The 12,661-nt window shown below is 36.3% G+C and overlaps 1 protein-coding gene across 2 annotated transcripts in view; it reads left to right on the top strand.

The window, feature by feature from the left end:
* The window catches only part of DLGAP2 (DLG associated protein 2), a 1,185,476-nt gene that overhangs the window by 1,059,373 nt on the left and 113,442 nt on the right, over positions 1-12,661 (top strand). For both annotated transcript variants that reach the window (XM_020973015.2, XM_020973016.2), the window contains exon 7: positions 12,315-12,462. In XM_020973015.2, coding sequence (XP_020828674.1) covers positions 12,315-12,462 — 148 coding nt within the window. The remainder of the gene's footprint in view (positions 1-12,314; positions 12,463-12,661) is intronic.

Below are 12,661 nucleotides of genomic sequence, written 5' to 3'. Positions count from 1 at the left end.
CAGAGGGTAGATTTGAACTTAGGAAGAAACACAAATGTGTGATTCCAGGTATAAATTCCACATAATTCAATGCATGCTTAGTGAAACCAGAGGCTCACTTGTATGTCCTGGCACATCATTAAACTAGGTGATCTCTATCATCTCTTCTAATTCTAATTGTTTATGAATCATTGTCCTTTTAAGAGGCAAGAGGAAACAGGTTAAATGCTCCAACTCACTGTCAAAAAAAGAAAGCTAGGCAAAAGCATGCATTTGGGAAAATGCAATACTTTTAACAATTCCTCACTTCTCTCTGACGCAAAGGCCCATCTTTTCAACATAAAACATTCCTGTTGATGTTGTATGGTTGCAAATCCTGGCACACCAAAATCAACAAAGAATCAAAAGTCACCCAAAGGACAATGGAGAAGTGTGTGGTGAAAGCAAATAGGCTTCAGGATGCAATCATTATGACAAATAGAGGCATTAGGGATATCGTGAAGGAAAAGTTTGGTGAAAAAGTTGTAGTACCAGTGAGGCATAACAGATCCACAATTTAAGTGTTCAGTTGGCACTAGCAAAATATAAAATTGCCTCTACTATTTTGGGTGGCCTTTCTCTATGGGATCTCTCTGGAAGAGTATGGATGAGAATCACAGGATGGGATGGTTTCTTCATTGAGTTCAATGCCTGTCTTACAATTTCTTTCTCCTCCCCAATTCCTACTCTCTTACTTAACCTGTTGATTCTCCCTCAAACAACCTCAAATCTCCCTCAAAGAACCATTCAGTTCTTCAATCTAATCACCCCCATGAGTTACTTACTCTTCCACCCCACCTCAGTCACACACAAAGATAGTCATACCCTTGATCTTGCCATCATCCACAAATGTACTACGTCCATATCCAAGGTTGGTATGAGTAATTCTACAGTATAAGATCAACAATGGCTTATGCATATCAAGTGCCATAAAAGGCATCATCAAGTGCCACTACTGGACATATATCTTAAGGAAGTCAAAAGCATAAATTTCATAGATAGATATAGAAATAAATATATCATATATGTATATGTATACAAATATTCATAGTAGTACTTCGTGGAAGCAAAGAAACTGGGAGCAGAATAAATACCCATTAATTGGGAAATCACTGGACTAATCATAGAACACGAATGGAATGAAATACGTTGTGCTATAAACAATGACAAATATGAGAAATTCAGAGTAACATGGAAAAACTTGCATAAAGTGATACAGGACCCAGAACAATATATACAATGGCTACAATAGCATAAATGAAAACAATACTAAAAGTCAGTTGAACTTGAATTAACTGTAATGGCAATCTGGGTTCTGAAATATACCTTTCTCGTCTTTGTAGCAATTCTTTGTAGAGAATTACAGGTTTTAACTGTTGCATACACTGTCATATTCAATCATTTTATTGGTCAACTTTGCTTAAATATTTGTCTTTCTGACAAAGTCTAATAGGGTATATGTATCAGAAAATGCATGAGGTGTAAATATATAAAAGATCATTAAATTTTAATATTTAAATTAAAATAAAAGACATTACGTATTGTAAGTTTAACTAGAAAAGGAAAGAGTCTAGCAAGAGTAGAGGATAATAGATGGACAGTGCTAGGATAGAATCCACGAAGTATTCAAAAAAACAAAGAAAAACACTTCAGAGCAAGGGGTGTGTATTCTACAGAGGATTAACAGAAAGACATTGACAAAAATTGTCCATGATGAGAAAGCATGGAAAGAGTTGTTCATGATGGGGGAGGCATGGATAAATTGTGGTCTATAATAATGGAAGGAGGTCCCATACCAATTAACTCATGAATTTATTGGCATTTTGAAATATACTGTTAACAAAAGTGTGGGCCAAAGAACCTAAACATATTTCCCAATTTCTATTGTTGTATAAAACTGACTACCACCAGATGTTGTGAAAGTAAGCTTGTATCAATTATTAAATATAACTGGTTTATTGCAATTAAGTATGTAATATTCATCTTACATACATGGATTTCTGCTTATGTGGCACACTATTAAAAATCAGGACACTTATAGTGCAATCTGATCATATCCTTCAAAGTGCCATATTCTGATCATATCCTTTAAACAGTAACTGAAGCTATAAGGAAAGGCCCATTTCATGGCTGGAGGAACTAAAGAGCATTTGAGGAAGACATTCTATCTATAAAGCTGCTGTGATTCTAGCTTTCTCAAAGGAGCTGAAGAGCTATGCATCCTCTGTGTAAGCAAATATTTCAGCAAAGCATTGAGGCTCAGAACTGTTACAGAGGGTCTTGTTACATAGTTTTCTCTTTATTGATTTTTGACAAACTCTAAATTTCTCTCTGTTGGCATGTTTGCCTATCTCAGCTCAATGCCATAAAATTGTCTTTCCCATATTCTGTACTGCTAGAAAATGTCAGTAAAAGAAAATAGATTTTTTAATGAAGCTTACAGAATATCGAAGAAATATCAAATGACTCCATTAAATGAAGCCCATGAGTTCCTAGAATCATAGCTTCTAGCACTTAGGAGATCGACTAGTCTCATCTCCTATCTTCAGGGAAGTAGGATATATTTTAAAGTCACAGAAAAAGTAACTGAAGCCCAGAAAACTGAAGTGACTTATCCAAGGCTATATAATTAGAGTAGTTAGTGACAGAGCTAGGTCTGGAACACAGCTTTTGTATCTCTCAATCCTGTACTTTTTTAACCCTCATACTGACAAGTTGGGTTTCCAGAGAATTGCTGGCTACTTGTCCCCTCAGGGTGGTAGGGGTGTGTGTATATATGTGTATGTTATGCATGTATGTATGTATATGTCCATATATGTATATAGTCCAATGTAATACAATAAACATTTATTAAGTGCCTACTATGTTCCAGGCACTGAGCTAAGCACTGGGGATACAATTAATAATAATAATAAAGATGAGCCCTGCCCTCAAGGAGCTTATAATCTAATGAAGGGATATAACACACAAAAGGAGGCAGGAAGGTAGGAGGGGTGGGGTGAGGAAGAATGAGAAACCAAGGGGTATCTTGTTCCACCAGGGAGTATCTTGTTCCTCCAGGGGGCATCTTGACCATGGTTGGGGCGGGGGGGAGGGTTATTTTGTTCCATGGAGTTGAAACCAGGGAGGGCAGTAGACAGAATGGAGTGAGTCCAAAAGTCCAGTTTCTGCCTTCTATAACGGAAGGCATTGGGAAGAGCTTGGTACTCTGCCTTCCAGCCCTCCAATCAGAGAGGAGGCAAGCTGAGGGACATACTGTCAGTTAGAGTTTGAGTTAGCAGCATATTATTGAGATTAGAAGTGATGATGCCCTTCAAGGGCACCTCGTTCAGCAGAGCTGAAACCAGGCACATAAATAAATTATTCATACACACACATTTGTATGTACATGTGCGTGCACATACAATCGTGTTACTTTATGTGTACTTTTGTTATTTGTATGCATTCATGTTTTCATGTGTGTTATATGTGCATGTGTGACATTCTTACTGGTTTCCTTTCAAGCACATGATTTAAATTATCTGCACATGGAAAACATAGTTTACGATGGTACTCTGCTTCAAGGTTATTTGCCATGTATGAATAGTAAAATGTTCTAGAAACATTAATCATGCAACACAAAATTGGGATGCCTTCATGGAGCTTTTAATCTAGAAGAAGTGATAAAACATATGCATAGATAATATCCAAGCAGCTTGGCAGAGGAGTCATAATCAGGAAGGCCTGGATTAGTCTGCAACTCCGTCTGACTTTAAGTTTCAAAAAAGATACCAATCTACACTGGTAGAGAGAATTTCCTCACCAGGGAGTTTCTCCTACCAATAAAATCATAAATCCAGTTCCTATACCTATATGTGTGTGTGTGTGTGTGTGTGTGTGTGTGTGTGTGAGTGAGTGTGAGCATGTGTATATGTGTGTATGTGTGTGTATATACATATATATATATATATATATATATATATATATAAAACTATAATACAAAGTTCATGATTGAGAGAGATTCAAAGTGCTATGAGATATTGAAATATGCAAAACACCTCCAGATAAAGAGGTGATGGACTCAGTACAGACTGAAGCTTTTTTTTAAAGATAGTTCAAGCAAGAATGTGTTTTACTTGAGTATATATATTTTTTAACAGGTTTTGTTTTTCTTGCTTTTTCAATGTGTGGAGGCAGGAGGCAGGAGGGAGAGAATTCAAAACTGAAAATAAAATAAAATTGATTTTCTAAAGTGCTGTGAGAGATTAGATGGAGACATCACTTCCATCTGGAGGTACCAAGGAAGACTTCCTAGAGAAGGCAGCATCAGAATTGGCTCTGAAAAAAATGGGAAGAAAAAATGAGCAAAGGCATGGAGGTGCTCCTAGAGCAATATGTGCCAGAATTGATCTTTTCTTTGTACAGCAAGCACACTTACCCTATTGTACATGAGTATTTTTTTTACCACTTCCATTGTTCATGGAAACATGCAATAGTTGATTTATATGTACCTAGTCTGTCATGTGTCAGATTCACTTTACAGATATATGAGACGATTGCTTTTATATTTGGTATTCCCTGACAAATGTTTTCTTATATTTCTTTCAAATATAACCTACCTTGAATTTGTACTCCTTTTCTAAGTTGGGCACAGAAGTCGTGTCTAAATCTTTAAAGAATGGTTTTATAGATCTAAGCAGCTGAAGACAGCATTGCTAAATTAAAAATAAGTTTTGCACTGTACATTTGCTTTATTTCTTTCAAAAAGCATAAGAACAGGGTCATGAGCACATTGTTATGTGAACAGCTCTAGAAACATTTGCAAGTAGAGAAAGGATACATTTGAGTTGAATTCCAGGAAACCCCTTCTTTTTAAGGTGACTTTTTTTCATCAGTACAGTTTCTCAAACTCAATTTCCATTTCCATTTGAAGATATTACTTGTTTGAATAATGTGGGCATTGTTTTAAAGGCACATATTTTAGAACTACTCACTAGAAAAGAAATATTTTCATATTATGCTAGATTACAGGTCACTGTGTAACCTAGACTCACATCTGAGGTAGATTTATACCACTAGGGACCAAAGTCATAATGATTCTGTACTTAGAAGAGTAGTTATGAAATGCCTCATGTTTATGTCCCTAGGTAGAGAGCAAAACTCTCAATAGTGGGCTGGGTTTGAGCTACCAGGAAAGGTCCCTCTTTCCTGGGACCCTCTCAGCTATTGAGACTCCCATTTCACCCTCTTGCAGCAAACAGACACCAAGCAACATAAGGATGGGGTTCGCCACATGTGTGTTTGAAAAACAATATAAAATCCAGCAAACATATTTGAATAAAATAAATGTAAGAAAAATCTAAACAGAAGTAAGGCTGGGGCACATTAGGGCCCACCCAAACTTCTCTTTGAATGCCTCTTTCTCTCCTCTAAAGCAGTCAGACACTCAGTCTGTCCATTCAGATAGAGATCATCTCTCATGGTCCTACAGAAAGGAAATGGTAATGTAGCCGACCTCTGCCACTGAGCTGTGATAACTGCCACCTCTCCCTTCTCTCCTAATTCTCCTCCAAAAAAACAAAAAAAAACAAAACTGTACCTTACACATACCCAACACATACACACACACACATACACACACACACACACACACACACACACACACACATACACTTTGTGAGAGGTTAGTTTCTTCTCTTCCCAAACTGGGAAAAACTATAAATCCCAGGGAGTTTTGTGGCATGCCAGCCCTTTTCTAAGGCTTGTTACAATTCAATTTTAGAACTTTTCAAACTATCTAATTCAATCTCCTTATTTCACAGAAGAGGACACTAAAGGTTATAGAGGTAGAATAAATTGTTCAACATCACAAGAAATAAATGGCCTACTTTGGATTTGGAACCAGACCTTCTAGCTTCAAATTCAGAGTTAATTCTTTTACACCATGGTATAAGAAATGTAGTAAAATTCGATTACTTTATTTCTCATATGCCTAGAGTTTCATTAGGTCCTCTCTTATCTGAATATAAAAGTATATCTTTCTTTTCTAAACCAGATTTAATTATAATTGAGAAGTCAGAATAGAGAAATATATGAAGTCTGTGTATATTACACACATATATATATATGCATCTACATGTATATCTTTTGTACATGTAGATATATACATATAGATATAGATATATACAGGCACATAATACCTATTGGGGTAATCAATTTGATTATCATATCATTTTGGGTATATATTTTCCTAAGCCAAAGGCAAAATGCTAGGATTTTTGGAAGGACACGGCAGGAAGAAATTGCTATTACAAAACACAGGGTCTTTAAGCAATATAATGATTTGAATGCAAAGATTTATTTTTTGCTACTACTATAAAAATTCAACAAAAAGCCACAGGAACCTGAAAGGAGAAGCATGGTAGGGAATGTGAATGAGGACAATAGGAAGGAGAAACCAAAGAAATATAGTAAAGGGAATAGACCACAGAAGGAGAAAATAGATGAGGATTTTGGGAAATAGTTCAAAATCTTGGCACAGAGGGATTATGTGGCAAGCTATTAGGGATTTTAATTATCCAGACATCTCATGGAGCTTTCTTTGCCCGAAGTATCTAACAAATTCTTGGCTTGCCTTAATGATAATTTCTTTCTTCAGAAAGTAAAAGAAGTTGCATAAGAAACTTTTATTCTGCCCCTGAGTCTACCCTACAAGAAGGAACTGGTTGTTGAATTAGAAATGATGGAAACTGGAAAAAGAACCATTTCTTTGTAGAATCATGATAAACAAAGAGGGTGTGGACATTTTTAAAAAGAAAGCACACTAAATTTTTGGATACCATATTTTAAAGGATCCAGAGAAAAAATGGCCTACAATTCTACAAAAGAAGGTGACTCAGCATGACTGGGAATTTCAAGAATAAAATGCTGAAGAAACAGAGCAATTCAATAAACTGAAAGATGGTAATATGACCCTGGGCAAGTTGCTTGACCCTGCTTACCTCAGTTCTCTCATCTGTAAAATTGAGCTGAAGAAGGAATGACAAACCACTCCAGCATCTTTGCCAAGAACACCCCAAAACAGGGTCACAAAGAGTCAGACACAACTGAAATGACTTAACAACAACAGGCCACAAGACTATACTCTATTAAGATCAGCTGAAGAACTGGGGACATTTGCCCTGGAGAAGGAGTGACAAAAGTCATCTTGAAGTATTTGAAAGTTTATCATGTGAAAGAGAAATTAGACTTTTTCCACTTGGCCCTAGAGGCCAACATAGGAACAATGGATAGAGGCTGCAGAAAGGAATATTCAGGCTCAACATTAGAAAAATGTCCAAAAGTTAATTGGACTGCCCCTAGAGGTGGTAGGTTCCTCCTCACTCGATATATTGAAGCAGAGGCAGAATGGCATTTATGATTTTTCAGTTATTAGTTGAATTAGGTGTTCTACAAAGTTTCTGGAGACCCTGAGATTCTGTAATTTTATTTCTCTGTAAATTCATCTAAATAATATTCTTAAATATCATATTCTTAGCTGGCTTATTTTCTTCCTAAACCTGCCTTTCCTCTCTGACTCTCCTATCGTCAATTAGCAGAATCCATAAAAATATAACCTGTGCCCCTGAAGTTTTTTCTCTCTTTTTTTTTTTTGTCCAGGACTTAATACTCTTTGGCAATGGTTCTCAGGTTACTTCTATTGGTATCATTTGTGCTTGCTTGAATAAATAAGAATAAGTATTGATTATGAGTTTGAAAATGTTGAAGAGGCTCTCTGTAACATATGGGATACATATCCCAAGAAGCTAGCTGACTTTTCCATTGTTAATGGGAGACTAACAAATAGCTGCCTGGTACCCCTCCAAAGTGAGTTTTTAGTTATTACTACTTCATTCTTTTCATCTTTAACCTCGTGGATAAACACTCACTTATTGGCTTCTAAGATCCACAGCAACATTCCTTAGACGATAAAAGGCTAATTGTTCCTGACCTGGTCCAATTTGCCCATGTAGAAGTGTTTCATACCTACCACTTAGTTCTCTACCCCAGGACCAACTCTTTTTTGTGTGAGCCCTCCAGAAAAGCTGTCCCATATCTGAGGTAATTCTTAGTCACCACTCCCTCAAAACCATAGCTCACAAGACTCCAACGATGTTTTCATTTGTACCACGCAACTATACAACACAATCATTCAAAACAAGACATTTAATTAAATCACATAGTAATAAATGATGAAAAATGTACACACACAGAGTACATTCTTCGAAATTACCATACCACAAGTAGTAGGGAAGGAGACACATGAAGAAAATACCTACAACCAGGAAATATACATAGAAGGTACACACATTGGGAACACATATGGCCATTATGTATGTAGGGCATATACAAACAAGTGTGTGTAGCCAAGGTACATGCATGATCTGGGCACTTCATCCTCCAGCAGTATAGGGGGAGAAATCATATCTGGATTCAGAAAATCTTGGTTCAAATCCTAATTCTTTTACTAGAACAATCTAGCTGCATGACTTTGCACAAGTCACAAGTTCTCTAGATGACACTGTCTTCATCTTTATTAAACTGAAGGCAGGTGGTACAAGCTAGCTGGATGACCCTGGGCAAATCACTTTAACTTCTTTTTGCCTCAGTTTCCTTATTTGTAAAATGGGGATATTAATAGCTCCTACCTCTCATGGTTGTTGTGAGGCAGAGGTAGGCTATATTAGCATTTCCTTTCTGCAGGACCATGAGAGATGATTGATCTCTATCTGAATGTGAGGATGTGCCTGACACATAGTAAGCCTTCATAAATGTTAGCTGTTATTTAAAGCAAGAGAATTGTACTTCTTGGTAGTCATTGTTCTACTGCTCTCACATTCCCCAAGCTTTTCTTTATTACCAGCATCTTCATCCCTTTAGGGTCACCTGTTCTTTGCAAGTATACGTTGTCTAGGAAGCCTCTCCCTTTCAAAGGCAGATTAATATCTTCTTAGTCATAGTGAGACTATGCCACACCTAACTATGGAAGGCAGTGTACCCATGTACACTTGTAGGACAAACAATAATCCTTATTTTGACATTTAAACTGTGATTTAAAAAACAGCCCCACTTATGGCATATCATTTAGCATAGTTTTGCTTTTACACATTTAACCAATGGAAAGCTATGATTGAATTTTTAAGTATGCATATCTCAGACATTTTTAAGCCAGAAAGAAAAAAAAACTTCAAAGAAGCTACTGAAGTAGGATTAGTTTCAAAGATACTCTTCTGAATCAGTTTATATTCCCAGATATTTATATATTTTAATATCCACAGACATTTATGTAAACAATCACTTTCACTCATTCATCTTCATATACTCACTAGATGTGTGAACTTGGACTGGACAAGTCAATTAACCCCACTTTGCCTTAGTTTCCTCATCTGTGAAATAGGGATAATAATAGCACCTATCTCACAGGGTTGTTTTGAGGATAAGAGAGATCATAATTAAAAAGTACTTAGCACAGTACCTGGCATATAGTAAGGGCTATATGAATATTAGCTATTATTATGTATTTTAGTGTGGGCCTTAGGCCAAGTCTGGTGCTTCAGGTTCAAAATTAGAATGACATGAGACACATGTAGACTATGTAACAGTTAACAAAAGGAACTTTGCTTAATCATAGCATAAAAAGTATATACTAAGCAAAGATAGCTCATTAATTCAATTGAACATTGCTTTCTTGACTCTCAGTTGGCCATGATGGCACCCAGTCAAGCCTGAAGGACACTACTTTGCCTTCCCATGGGCTATCTTCCATACTCAATGTCAGTGGCATAAACTACTGAGACAATTAAATCTCAATACTTTTCAATACTTTTAAGGAAAAACTAAGGTAGCTTATGTTGCAGATATTGCTCTTATCTTATTATGCATAGATTCTGTCATCTCACTTCAATAAGGCTTCCTGTTGCCTATGACGTTCAAACTCCTTTCTGGGCATTCTAGACCATCCCTAATCTGGGGTCAACCTACTTTTCCCTATTTAGCTCAAACTACTACTCTCCACATACACTGTGGCTCTAGCCAAATGGAACTACTTGCCATCCCTAGCATATGTCCAGTGCCTTCCTACCTCCACAATCCCACCTCAACACCTATACTATAACTCCTCTACCCATTTAAATCCCACCCATTTTTTAAAGTGGGGCAGCTAGATAGCCTAGCATGCCAGGCTTAGAGTCAGGAAGACCTGAGCTCAAATCCAGTCTCACACTTAGTATTTGTGTGACCTTGGGCAAGTCACTTAACACTGTTTGCCTTCGTTTTCTCATTTGTAAAGCGAGCTGGAGAAGGAAATGGATAACCACTCCAGTATCTTTGCCAAGAAAACCCCAAATGGGGTCACAAAGAGTCAGACACAACTGAAATGACTAAAACAACAGTTTTAAAAGACCATTTCACATATTGCCTCCTCCAGGAAGCTTTCCCAATATGTCTCCCAGCAAGTAATGGCCTTTTCTCATTCATAAAACTTTGCTAGGGTAATTATCATGTATTGTTTCATACTATGGTATATGAGATCATATGTTATAACTCAGAGCCCTATACATAGTAGGCATTTAATAAATGTATGTTGAATCAAATTGAATTATTATATATATATATATATATATATATATATATATATATATATATATATATATATATATATATATATATATATATATATATATATACCCATCTGTAATTTGGGTATTTTTTATATGCTTCTACTAAACACTAATCTTCATGAAGGCAGGAAACTATGTGTCAAATGTAGTCTTTGTAAGCCCCTCCATACTTGTCACAGGCTTGTGCACACATCAATATTCAATTAATAAATATTCATGAATGGATCAAACTGATTTTTGTACAAAGCTATTGTGGAGTAATTATCTATTGGCTAACATTCCTCATACTAACTACTGTTCTGTAACATCACACTCAGTGATGGCACAAATCAAGGCAGAAGATTGTTCAAAGTATATCTCAAGACTCCAAATGTATGTGTTTGTGTGTGTGTGTTTATTTTGTGCTGTAGCAAAACTTTTCTTATAGCACCACAATTCAAAACTTATTAAGCTAATTTGAGAACTTAAAAAAAACTATAAACTTCTTTTATATCTAACATGATTCTCTTTTGTTTTTTGGGGGTGGAGGGCATATTAGTTACTAAGTGTATTATTTAAAAGAAGTAGTTTTCCTTTGAACATGCTAACTATAAAACCTATATAACTGGAACCCAAATAATCAAAATTCTAAACTAAATAGATTTTTCCCTGCCTTCCACTTTTTGAGGAAGTGGGAAATCCAAAGTTATATCAGGGACTTCATTTAAAATAATATTAAATATTTTTTAAAACTTCCAGGGGTTATTCTGGGGTCAAGGCACACAACCCTACTTCAACAGATGTTGTACGTATACTCTTACGCAGTGAAAATTGACGGTTCAAAATTATGGCTCTGAGGCACTATGAGATCTGCAGTCAGCAAAGAAAAATGAAATTATGCTAATTCTTCTTACTAAGGCGAGAAAGTGGCCTCATACATTTTAAAGTGCTTTTCAACATCAAGGGATTAAACAATAACAAAGGTTTCTGATTAACCAGAAAAGCCCATTTTAACCAGAACACCCTTTTCCTGGAAATTCCAGTTAAGTAAGATTTTAGTATACTTCCACACATCAGAATTCTAATATGGCCAAAAGGTGGAAGGCTGGAGAAGTTAAAAGGATAAACAAAATTATATCTCTTTTTCAGGAGGAGCCGGGGAAAAAATCATTGTGACTGTGTTAATGGATTTAATTTTTTAAAGCACATCTTTACCTACACTGTTTAGCACTATGAAACATTTGTATAAGCGAAACGGAAAAAAACATAGGCTGAATTTGGAGTTTGTGTAACTTGCAAAAGCATAGACAAATTTTTATGATTCTATCTTTGATGTTGGGCCTGAATCCAGGTAGGTAGTTTCCCTTAATGCTGCATGAGTTACATATCCTATCATCCGTTCTTATTTGGAGCAACCCTAATTCCACCTTTCTGGCTATAAAGTGTCAAGCTCAGAAGCAATCCAGAAAATCCTCTCCATTTATTACAGGAAATGAAATTCACATTTGCAAGTGTTTACATCAAATATATTTACATAAGGGGAAAATACTTACAAATTGCTCAATTTCAGCAGCCTCTCAAAACGGGATAGAATGACCATTCTCAAACTGTAATTTTTCCATTGACGTTTATGGACTTTATTTTCCTCTTCATTTCTTTCTCTCTCTCTTTTAAATATAGCCAGAGCTACCTACAAGCTGCAAGTGATGTGCCTGGTGGTCACAACCTGGATCCCTCTGCTAACTACAACTCTCCGAAATTCCGCTCCAGGAATCAGAGCTACATGCGGGCAGTCAGCACTCTGAGTCAGGCCAGCTGCGTTAGTCAGGTTGGCGATTTCTTTGTATCCTTTACCCAAACCACAAAGCCAGATTTTATTAGAAGTTTTCTTCGTTAATACTGAGAGCTCTGCAATGGCCACTTAAGTGTGCCAGAAAGGAAAGACTATTTAAGAAATAACTCTATTTCTGATTGGTAACAATTGACAGATTTTCAACACTCATTTTTCTTTTGTTTTTTTGTTTGTT

Source organism: Phascolarctos cinereus, unplaced genomic scaffold (assembly GCF_003287225.1).
Source record: "Phascolarctos cinereus isolate Bilbo 61053 unplaced genomic scaffold, phaCin_HiC Scaffold_2;HRSCAF=192, whole genome shotgun sequence".
NCBI classification, from domain to species: domain Eukaryota; kingdom Metazoa; phylum Chordata; class Mammalia; order Diprotodontia; family Phascolarctidae; genus Phascolarctos; species Phascolarctos cinereus.
This window is presented reverse-complemented; position numbering and strand designations above follow the sequence as displayed.